Source organism: Tamandua tetradactyla, chromosome 9 (genome assembly GCF_023851605.1).
Source record: "Tamandua tetradactyla isolate mTamTet1 chromosome 9, mTamTet1.pri, whole genome shotgun sequence".
NCBI classification, from domain to species: domain Eukaryota; kingdom Metazoa; phylum Chordata; class Mammalia; order Pilosa; family Myrmecophagidae; genus Tamandua; species Tamandua tetradactyla.
Genome location: NC_135335.1, coordinates 21,033,300 through 21,045,572, shown reverse-complemented (window position 1 = coordinate 21,045,572; position 12,273 = coordinate 21,033,300). Strand labels below are relative to the sequence as shown.

General features: G+C 36.3%; 1 protein-coding gene and 1 pseudogene across 1 annotated transcript; one reads left to right on the top strand and one right to left on the bottom strand.

The window, feature by feature from the left end:
• The first annotated feature begins 2,476 nt into the window (after positions 1 to 2,476).
• LOC143645962 (olfactory receptor 9G19-like) lies at positions 2,477 to 3,412 on the top strand. Its single transcript, XM_077115051.1, has one exon. It carries the CDS (start codon positions 2,477 to 2,479, stop codon positions 3,410 to 3,412), a length of 936 nt encoding a protein of 311 aa, XP_076971166.1.
• A 3,817-nt stretch (positions 3,413 to 7,229) lies between these two features.
• On the bottom strand, positions 7,230 to 9,165 carry LOC143645593 (olfactory receptor 9G19-like; annotated as a pseudogene).
• Between the last annotated feature and the right edge of the window lie 3,108 nt (positions 9,166 to 12,273).

Sequence of the window (12,273 nt, the reverse complement as noted above, 5' to 3'; positions counted from 1 at the left end):
ACAAATGTTGACTACTTGAACCCACAATATTTGCCTGGTGGTCAAACACTTTTTCTATGTTGCCTTAGCTCCTTCCAATTGGAGCAGCTATCTCTGATGTCTTAAGACATATTTCCTATCCATCAAGATTTATAATACCAGACTAGCTGTTGTTATATGAACACCACCTTCTTCATGAACTCACTCCATTTGGGAAAACAAAGACCTGTTATTTGGTCAGACTATTCTCTTTTCCTTTCTATACTTGTCTTCCAAGAATACAAATAGCCAGAAATTACTTTTGCCAAGGAAAGCACATAGGCTACCAAGCAATTCTGGAAATTTTATGGTAGCATAACTTTGTCAGAGGCCACCCAAAAGCATATTCTGATGGCTTGCTCCTTTCAGAATCAAGGTGATCCATCTATTCATTGGATTAATTAATTGTTATTAATTGTTTCAGCATATATATATTGTGTTCTATTTTATACCATGTATGATGGGGCACAGGAGTGTAGTGATGAATAAAATATATAAAACCCTACCCTCATGAAGTTTTGTCTCATGGGGCTTACATCCTAAACTAGTGAGCTTACTAGGACTAGTTTTTTATCCAAGTATCTCTTCTCGACTGCAGTAACCGAAGGAGACCTGAAAAGGAAACTGGAGCATGATTTCATAACAGGTAATGTGTTCACTCAGGGATTTCCTCCAGATTTCCTCTAGATGTTTGCTCTTCCTTCACCAAATTTCTAGGAGAATCCTAGAAAGTGTTTTTATAAAGGAAAATGCAAAGCTCTGGAGAAGACATTTTAAATGAAGTAACAATATTCCAGAAGGAATTTTTTTTGAAATATGCATTGCAACATTTGCTCATCACAACAATTGGGGCTGGACTGGATATTGAAAATGTAGACTACAAGGATAATAGCTTGGGACACTCCTATTCAAAGACAAGTTTCCCAAGCCTGACCTCCAATGCCTTGTGAAAAAGGCCTTTGTAGTTATGAATTTGTGATTGATTCCACTTCACAAACCAAAGTATATTTTAGATGTGCTAATATCTACCCATTTATATGAAACTATGATAAAAATTAAAAGAAGATCTTAAGTTGTTTACCTGAAACTTTTACCCAAAAATGTTCACTATGGTAGAAAAATATTATATATGCAAAAAATATATTTTGGAAAGTTTTGATGTATACTAACCTGAATAGAATTTGAAAATTGAAGGAAAACTTTGTTTTGTTTGGAACCTTATCAAAAATTGCTCAGGGTATCAGGAAAATCTTATCACCAATGTAAATGCCATTCTTGATATTGGAGTCATTAAATGAAATAGTCATAATCATATATATACATGAATATATATATGTGTATATGTGCATATGACTATTTCACTTAATGTTATAGCATTTAGAGACAGCAGTACACACTTTTATTGTAATTCCTATTTTATATTAGTCATCATATAATAATTATTATGAATCGCTTTTCTTTTATACCACCTTTTTTTGTTACAGATAGTATATTATCATACATGCATGCGTATATATATTAATATTTGTAGGTAGTTTATATAACTTAAATTTTGTCTTAAAATTATAAATGAGGCAGCAATAATGTCTTTTATATAAAGGATATGTTTTCATGTGATAGGGTTGAGAGTTATTGCTACAAAGAATAACAAATTGGGATATGTCCTTTTTCAGAAGGTATAGAAATGGTTAATTAGACAGACTATAGAATAAAGCTATATTCAAGTGATTGACCCTCAAAAAAGGGATTACTTAAGATAATGACATAGATTCATTTATTTGTCTCCACTCTCTATTTCACCCTGATTTTCAATCTTGTTCTCTACTCTGGGATTCATGTTGATTGTGCCAAAATTCTTTCTAGAAAAACATAGAGGAGAACTTTCAATATGGTTGAAGAAGGGGAAAATGCATTGTGGTGAATGAGTGACCTTCCTAACTCTTAGAAGATCTTTACATTCCAAGCTGGAAAATTGAGGAAGGCTCTTTTTCTGTATCTATTTTCTTTTAGCTCTTATCCCAGTTCATTTTCTCCCCAAAACCAGATTTTTTCTTAAAAACAATAAAATTTTTTCATATTTGTTAATTATGTATCCTCCCCCTTACAGACTAAAAGTCCCATAAGAGTAAGAACCCATGCTATTTTCCTCACTGCTATACCTCAAGACCTTGAACAGCACATGGAGCACAGAAAAAATCATGTGAAAAAAATAAATAGACCCAGCAACATTATGGCATTCTTGTTTTAGAATCATTTTACAGAAAGGAATATATTGAGGCTCAGAGAACTTCAATCACCAGCCCAAAATAGGAAGGATTCTTGTTCAGATTTCCCTGTCCTTAAGGCCTGTGGTCCTGACCATATCACAGGGTCCTGGCTTGTGGAAAGCTCTCATCTTAAACCTACTGAAGGAATTAACTCTCCTCTGCTCCGTGTGTAGGTGATGCCTCATTTAGCCATGGAGAGAAACAACCACACTGTGAATGAGTTCATCCTGGTGGGCTTCACCACAAACCCTCTGTTGCAGTTGATCTTATTTGGGGTGTTCCTATGCGTGTACTCAGTGACAATTCTTGGAAACACCACCCTCACTGTGCTGATCTGTAATGACTCCCGACTTCATACCCCCATGTATTTTTTCATCTGTAATCTGTCTTTCCTGGATCTTTGGTATTCCTCTGTCTACACCCCAAAGATTCTAGTGACCTGCATCTCTGAAGACAAGAGCATCTCCTTTGCCGGCTGTATAGCTCAGTTCTTCTTCTCTGCTGGGCTGGCCTATAGTGAGTGTTATCTCTTGGCTGCCATGGCTTATGACCGCTATGTGGCCATTTCCAACCCATTGCTTTATGCTCAAGCCATGTCAAGAAAATTGTGCATCTGTTTAGTTATATATTCCTATACTGGAGGCTTTGTCAATGCAATAATACTGACCAGCAACACATTCACATTAGATTTTTGTGGTGACAATGTCATTGATGACTTTTTCTGTGATGTGCCACCCTTGGTGAAATTGGCATGTGATGTGAAAGAGAGCTACCAGGCTGTGCTCTTCTTCCTCCTGTTCTCCAATGTCATCACCCCCACTCTGCTCATACTGGCCTCCTACCTCTTCATCATTGCTGCCATCCTGAGGATCCACTCCACCCAGGGCCGCCTCAAAGCCTTCTCCACTTGCTCCTCCCACCTGATTTCTGTGACTTTGTACTATGGCTCTATTCTCTACATCTACTCTCGCCCAAGTTCTAGCTATTCCCTTGAGAGGGACAAAATGGTTTCTACGTTTTACACTGTCGTCTTCCCCATGTTGAACCCCATGATCTATAGTCTGAGGAATAAAGATGTGAAAGAAGCTCTGAAAAAACACTTCAAGTTGACAAAATCTGAAGTCTGAACTGACATAATTTTTTTAAATCATTGTTAAGAAATAATGGACAACCTTCAGTAGAAGGTTGGAGAGCTTGGGTAAAAAAAAACATGATCTTTTTCAATTAAAGGAAATTCACTGCAGCAATATCACTTCTTTGTTTTAGTGTCTATATTTTGTTTTAGGAATACAACTCAAATGTATACTGTAGAAAATAGGCAAAGTTTAATATTACAATGAACTTTTAAAGAGGTATTCTGTCCTAATGCAGAATAGAAGATTATAGAATACATCAAGAATCTCAAATAATTAAATTTGGTGACTATCACCTCTAAAATTGGTCAAGTATTTTTCCACCAATGGGATGGGTAATAAGTAAATATAAAGAAAATTTAATGGATTGTTGACATTTCATGACTATACCTCATATCTCTCAGAACTTTTGTGAAGATAGAAGAATAAAAAATGTCAAGAGTTTTATGATGAAAAAAGAGAGAGCTGTGAATAATAAGAGATAAATGCAGGTGAAAGAAAAATAAAAAAATATCAGAACTAATGTAAATGTCAAGAAACCTGAAATGTGTCCTAAAATTTCAATGTAAATTAATTTTGTGAATTTGTTCATTTCAGAAAGAGCTATATTCCTTCAATATTGAAGTTCAAATATCTGAATTTCAAACTTTTCATTGGTTAAATGTAACTAATAATCCTTTACTTGTAGAGTTATAGAGAGTATTGAATTAAATACTACTAAAAATCCTCTTGGAGACAGATATTGAGCTGTCGGTTTCATACAGTTTTCTGGTGGACAAAAAAAGCAACCATTGCATCTGGAATACAGTGGGTCTTTGTCTGTTTGTTTCATTTTATAAACTTGTTTTTAGTTTCCCTTAGCGAGGTTATGGTGGTGTGCCTTGAAGAGAGTGTTGTGAAGTGCCCATTATATGAGGGAGAAATCACTCTTTAGATTGATACATAATCCTAAATAAGACATCATTTTGTGGTTTTGGAACAATGTTTTTTATAGTCTAAACAACTCTTTAACTCTTTGCCTAGTATGATGTTAATTTAGAAGGCAGAAAGTTCAGACAGAAATATTCTATACACTCCAATCAAGTTTTAGGAAGGAATTTGGAGTGGACAGTTTATAGTAAAGAATTGTAAAATTATGAACAAATTTCCAGCAGTCTAACCGTTCCATATATTCTCCTTATCCAAGACACTTTCTTTCCCAAGTTTCCAAGTCAAACCACATTTACAAAAAAACATCAAAATCCATTTTTTTTCTTTCCAGTATCTCTCAAAGGCAAGCAAGAGGAGAAATTTTGAGGGAACCTAATACTACAAATTGGCAAAATACCATCATGCAGAATATCAACAATGTAATAGTATGGGTTAGAAATATTTTTATATTACAACAAAATATCTGAAACTAAAGAATGATTACCTTGATACTTTATTGTTTTATTTTAATTTGCTGAATTTAACTGAAATATAGCAATGTATACCAACACATATAGGTCAATAATTAGGAAAATGCAATGAGATCATTTATCAAAAAGAACAATGATGCCATTTCACCTCTGTGGTTGATTAGTCTAAGTTGCTTTCTTGAAAGCCTCTTTCACATCTTTGGTCCTTCACACTATAGATGAGAGGGTTGAGAAATGGGTTCACTGTTATGTAGGGAGCTCTGTCTCTCTCTAGGGAGCAGGTGGAGCTGGGTCTTGAATACATGAACAGTAAAGACCCATAGAAAAGCATGACTGAGAGAAGGCCTTGTGCCTCCCAGAGGCAGAGCAGATCCTCAGGATAGCCAGGAGGATGCCGATGTAGGAAATGAGGATGGCAAGTATGTTGGACAGCACTGTGAAGCCTACTACACCCAGAAGGACTTTTTCTTAGACTTGGGTGTCTGTGCAGGACATTTTCACCAGTGGTGATGCATCACAGAAAGAAGTGGTCAATGATATTTTTACCACAGAAACCTAATACAAAAGGTAGAAATGTCACCCTTTTCCCTCCCCCTTGATATTTGGAGTGCCTTTGTTGGATGCAATATATGTTTTCTTCTCCATCCTTTGGAACTGCTTCCATGCAACAACCTAAACAAATTTACTTTGTCTCCAAAGACTCAGTTATAATTCATTCATAGTTTGGAGATGATACATTATGTAGGGTACGGTAGAATGAGAAGTGTTTTAATAAAAATTGACACATGTGAATGTGTTGATATTAATATTAAATGTTTCAGAGAAATATTTGAAATTATATTAATTAGATTTTTTAGAACATATCATGTTCTCCATAATTGTTCCTTGCCTCATACTCTGCTCTGTCCATGCTGTACTTCCTTGTCTTATATTTCAGATACTTATCAATCAAATAACATGAACTTACATATCAAATAACGTGAACTTTTTATATTGACACAACCTCATTTTTTAAATTTAAAAATGCTGTTACATGTAGAAAATATGTTGGATCACATTGAATTAGTCTTCATTTTTAATTATGATTTTATTTTTACATAAAAGTGAAAAAGCAAAATAATGCAACGATCATGGTCAGGTTCATGTGTCAACTTGGTCAAGAGGTGGTACCTGTTTGTCTGTTTGGGCAAGTGCTGGCCTGTCTGTTGCAATGAAGATATTTCATAGAATTAGATCATGATCATGTCAGCTGCATCCACAGCTGATTCCATTTGTAATCAGACAAGGGGAATGTCTTCTGCAATGAGTGATGCTCAATCTCATCACTGAAAGCCTTTTAAGGAGGATTCAGAAGAGACAGGCTCTATTCCTGCTTTGGCCGGTGAATCTCTCCTGTGGAGTTCATCCAGCTCCTCCATTGAAATCATCAGCTTCACAGTCTGCCCTGAGGATTTTGAACTTTGCATTCCCACAGTCAGGTGAGAAATTTTTATAAATTTTATATTTGTGAATTTTCCCTGTTGATTCTGTTTCTCTAGAGAACCCTAACTAATGCAACAACCATTCACAAAACCTTGTTTGTTATAAATCAGTGTTTCACAAAGTACAGGCTGTCATTCTGAATAAGGCACATAGGATTTAAAGCTTTTTGAAATCTATCTTCTATTTCTGTCTTAGTCATTCAACTGCTATTTTACCCTTGATTTGTTAATTTGGGGGTAAAATTATATTGCTAGTACTCATATTGATCCCAAGTAAAGGTGTTTGTTCTGAGGTGAACCTAAGGAAGTTTATCTCTGTATTATTGTAAACCAAGAAACAAGAATCAGAAAAATATAATAATAAAACTTGTTTCTAGTTCCACTTTATAGCAGGTCATTTTCTCACAACTTCTAATTCATATTCTCTCTCAACAAGTAGTGTAGTAACTTTGGAATCATGATTTCTCAGTTTACCCTCCTTAATTCTCTCCTATGAATTACATGATTCAAAGAATACCATTTAAAATATTTAATTCTGAGAATTATTCCATAACAAGTGTCATGACTCTCATTTTCACATTTACAGATTGGAATAGATGTAAAGGCAACTTATGAACTGATAAGTAAATGTAAAAATAAATCAGCTTTTCTTTTAATCATATCAAAATATAGATAGTTTTATAGACTATCTTCCAAGCAAATAGACAACACATGTTCTAAGAACCACAGCTCTATTTATACTACAATATTTTAAAAACATCCTTAAGTACATTAAATACAGCTCAAAAACACAAACTCAAACTTGTGTTTTCAAATTAGCTGATGATTTCCTCTTTTCCTATTTTATTTATTTCTGAGAGTTCCAAGATGATTACTATGACATAGAGATTATTTTTAAAAATACATCCATTGTTTACCAAGTATTTTCATTTAAGATATCTCAGGTCTAGCCAATGATTTCCTTAGGGCAACTTTATTTCTTAAGCTATAGATCAAGGGATTCAACAATGAAATCACCACAGTATAGAATACAGACACCACTTTATTCCATTCCAGGGCATAGCTAATGCTTGGTCTGGAGTAAATTAAGAGAATTGAACCATAGTACAAGATGACAGTTGCCAGGTGTGAGCCACAAGTAGAAAAAACTTCAAACAGCTTTGGATAGAGCAGATACTCAAAATGGCAGCAATGATGAAGAGATAGGAGGCAAGAATAATTATGGTGGGAGTGATGACATTTGAGGCAAGTATGAAATAGAGCACAGCCTGGTAGCTCTTCTTCACCTCACATGCCAGCTTCAAAAGAAGGGGCAGATCACAAAAGAAATCAGCAATGACACTGTTTGCACAGAAGCTCAGGGTAAATGTTTTGCTGGTGATCATAGTTGAGTTAAGAAAGCCACCATATGAGTACAGGGAGAAATTCAACTTCCCCAAGTTGAATTCTTTATATTCTCACAAGCAGTGTGGACAACCAAAGCTATAGGTTGAGCCCCCAGTCTTGGGGTTTGTTCATATGAAACTTAACCCCATAAAGGATAGGTCGTCTACTTAAAATTTAGGCTTAAGAGTCACCCCCAAGAGAACCTCTTTTGTTGCTCAGATGTGGCCCCTCTCTCCAGCCAACAGAATGAGCAGTCTCACCACACTACCCCTCTCTATGTGGGACATGACTCCCAGGGGTGTGGACCTTCCTGGCAACATGGGACAGAGATCTTGGAATGAGTGGAAACTCAGCATCAAGGGATTGAGGAAAACCCTAGAATGAGCTGAGACTTAGCATCAAGAGATTGAGAAAACCTTCTCAACCAAAAGGGGGAAGAGGTAAATGAGACAAAGTGTCAATGGCTGAGAGATTCCAAACAGAGTCGAGAGGTTGTCCTGGAGGTTATTCTTACGCATTAAGTAGATATCATCTTGTTATTCAAGATGTAATGGAGAGGCTGGAGGGAACTGCCTGAAAATGTAGAGCTGTATTCCAGCAGCCATGTTTCTTGAGGATGATTGAATAATGGTATAGCTTTCACAATGTTACTGTGTGATTGTGAAAACCTTGTGTCTGATGCTCCTTTTATCTACCTTGTCCACAAAGGAGTAGAACATATGGAATAAAAATAAATAATAGGGGGAACAAATGCTAAAATAAATTTAGTTTGAAATGCTAGTGATCAATGAAGGTGAGGGGTAAGGGGTATGGTAGGTATAATCTTCCTTTTTCTTTCCTGTGTTCATTTTATTTATTTTTCTATTGTCTTTTTATTTCTTTTTCTGAATTAATGCAAATGTTCTAAGAAATGGTGAATATGCAACTAAGTGATGATATTGTGAATTACTGATTATGTATGTTGATGTTTTATTTGGTTGTTTAATTTTTTAATTAATAAATAAATTTTTAAAAAAAGGAAGCCACCCTAATATGAAGCTGCAACAAGACCAGTACATATCCTCAGGGACATTACTTGGGAATAAAGCATGGGGTTGAAGATGGCCACATAGCTGTCATAAGCCATGAAAGCCAACAAGTAACGTTCAGTATAAGCCAACCTAGGAGAGAAAAAAAACTGAGCCAAACAGCCAACAAAGGAGATGCTTTTGTCTTTAAATATGCAGGTTATCAGGATTTGGGGGTCATAGAGAAAAGCACACCAAAGGTCCAGAATAGATAGATTCCCGATAAAAACATACATGGGTTTGTGGAGTTGAGAATCAACTCAAATCAGAGGAATCAGAGTGGTATTCCCAAAGAGACTGAAGGTGTAAATGAAGAAGAAGATTAGAAAGAGTACTCTCTTTAACTGCAAGTCAGCTGTGAAACCTAAAAGACTGAACTCCTTCATTTGGGTGAAATTTTTCTCTTCCAGGGAGTTTTGTTTTCAGTCCTATTCTGGGGAAAATACATATATCATGAGTTAAAATATCAGCATCAGCCTCTTGCCAGCATTGCCATTTTAGGTCATTAAAAATCCCAAGCAACACACATACATAACTCATAGTGTGTCTGTTCATGCTGAATTGAGTATTACTCCTTTTTGGATAGCTGAGGAACCTGTTCTGTGCTGCCATCTTAAGATCCCAGTTATGATGCCCACTATGCAGTGTGTCACCTTATATTTTTATCTAATTTTTCCTGAGTTCAGGAAGAGGGTGAGTTGTTTATCATCTATTTGGCTTGTATTTAGGGTGATTGGGGACCATATAAACAATATAAAAAAAAGAGGATTCAGTAGGATGCTCTGATATCTCTCCCCCTTTTTCCCCATAGATTTACCCGGAGAAGCAAAATTTATTCTACTCCCTGTATTTTGGAATAATATAGGAGGTCATTAGACTTTAGTTTCCCTGCAGGCTAAAACTACTAACTATACACAATTCAACTTTCTTTCTCCAAAACCAAGCACAAAAATTGGAGAGGGATGGAAAATGTGAAATTGTTGTTTAAAATACCAGACTCCTTTTCATATTTTTAATTTTTGAGATCACAGCTGCATATGTGATCATCAAACACACCCTGGGGGGAAGTAGGACCATATTAACTGATGAATATTTGTGTTTATTTCACTGGTTGAATCTTCTACAGTAGAGCTAAAAAACACTGGCTCAATGCAAGGTCTTGGGTAATGATGGAACACAGAATCTTCTTCCCTCAGACTTTCTGAGTAGTGGGGGGAGAACTATCATCACTTGTCTATGTGACAACCAGAGGCCCCCTAATGCAACTGAACACAATCAAAAAAGAACAAAACTGTCATTACCATGGTTCTCAATTGGTAGAGGACCTAACATTTTTGCTGTGGGTACATGACTTTAAAATCTTTTAACTAGAAAAAATCTTATCCTGGCTATTATGCCAGGCATTGCACTTAAAATTGAGCTGGAAAAATAAAGACTGCTCTCTTGAAACTGTTCTTATTTGATGAGAACATATTCTACTAGAATGATAAGAATTTCTATTTTTTTAACTCTAAAACAAATTTTTATATGATAATAATGATAAAATAAAAGTTCTTCATAATACCAAAAAGAAGATTGGAATAAATGACACTTTAGTTCCCTTGGGCTGTTGAACACTAACTATGTTTTCAACAAATTGTATTCCTGAAAGTAGCTGAAGGTCCAGAATTAGGAGACATATGTTCTGATCTAGTTGCCCTCTGCCACATTTAAATAAAATCATCCCCTCCAGAACTCTGTTTACTCAGGTCTTTTTTTAACTCGTTGGGACTTTCTGATTTCAAATCAGATCACAGATTTTAGAAAACACTTTGAAAAGCTGGAAGTTTAAAACTGGACTTTGCCTTAATAACTTCATCTCAGAAATTCCTCCTGTAGATAGATTTCCACTAATTCCTAAATATTTGCAAAATATTCCTATCTAAAACTTCAGACTTTCAAATTTTCTTGTGCAGAAGATGCCTCTTCTTTTTTCTTGCACTTTTATACAAGGTGGGCAATTGATCACCTTGTTTGCAAAGACCAAATTGGAAATAAAAATTGCAAGAGATAGTTCTTCCCTAACATCTCATATTTTCCTCAACTGTTATTGAAGCAAAACACTCATATTTTTGAATTACATACTGACCAAAAGGGGGAAAGAAGTGTAATTAATTAAGTATCAGTGGCAGAGAGAGTTCAAATAGGTAGAGAGGCTACTCTGGAGGTTGCTCTTACACAAGCTTCAGGTAGACCTTGCTACCTATCATAACCTGCCAACCCCCAACCAAGACCATTCCAGCCCATGCTAATGAACACCTAGGGCATTGTATGAGATTTCACAAGGGTTCCAGCCACTAGAGTAACTTTCTAGAAACCTACAACCTCCAGATGGTTCCTGGTCCAGATAAGTCCTGAAACCTATCTCAGCCTCTTCAGAACATCAGATAAGTCCATCTCCCTATCACATATTAGTGGCAGAACCTTCCAATATGAGAAATTTAGAATTGCCATAGCCCATAGAGTCCCAAAGAGAGGTATGGAAAGATAAAAAGTGTTGGTGGAATTATACATAGAAGATAGAACTTAACAAATGAATATGAATGCTGAATTATTAAATTGATACCTCTTTTTGTCTCCAGTTTTTAGAGTAGCTAGAAGTAAAAACCTAAAATTGTGAAATTGTAACCCATGTCAAACTCCAAAATATGTTCTACAACTAATTGTGGTGCTGTGCCTTGAAATGTATACCTTTTTTTGTATATATATCATTGCTCACAAAAAAGAAGGTAAAAAGTCAATTGTGATGATTAAAAAGTATTTAAATCCTCGAGCCTCCTATATTCTGGATCAGGTAGAAGGAAAAATATGAGAGAAGGCCACGGTGACTCAGCAGGCATAATTCCCATCTGCCATGCTGGAGACAAGGGTTTGATTCCCATTGCCTGCCCATGCAGGAAAAAAATAAAAAGATGGAAAAATACAAGAGGATCGCATGGTAGCCCATGGCAAACTCTGGGATCTGTCCTGTAACCACTTGTTGAAGAGTGCTTGAAAACTATTGCTTTTTTATTTCTTTGCTTTGTATATATGTTATACTGGTCAATAAAAAAATTTAAAAAGTTGATAAGTTTGAGTGTATAAACATAACTATATATCTCAAAACATTTACGTGACTTCCGGAGAAGATGGCGGCTTAGTAAGACGCGCGGGTCTTAGTTCCTCCTCCAGAAAAGCAACTAAAGAAACATAAACAATACGAAACAGCTCCCGGAGTCACGACAGAGACCAAAAAGACAGCGTACCCCATTCTGGAACGGCTGAACGGGCAGGGAGAATCTGCTGCGGTGAGATACCCGAGGGGCGCGCGTTTTCCTGGCCGGGGCGGTTGGAGACTGGGGTCCTCTCCACGCACGTGGCTCCCTGGTCTGACTGGGAACGTTGGATAGTGGGGCCCTCCCGTCACGCTTGGCATCTCAGGCCAGTTGGGCAATTTGGACCGGCACTCCCCCAAGCCGTGATGGCCGGCGACCCCCCCCTCC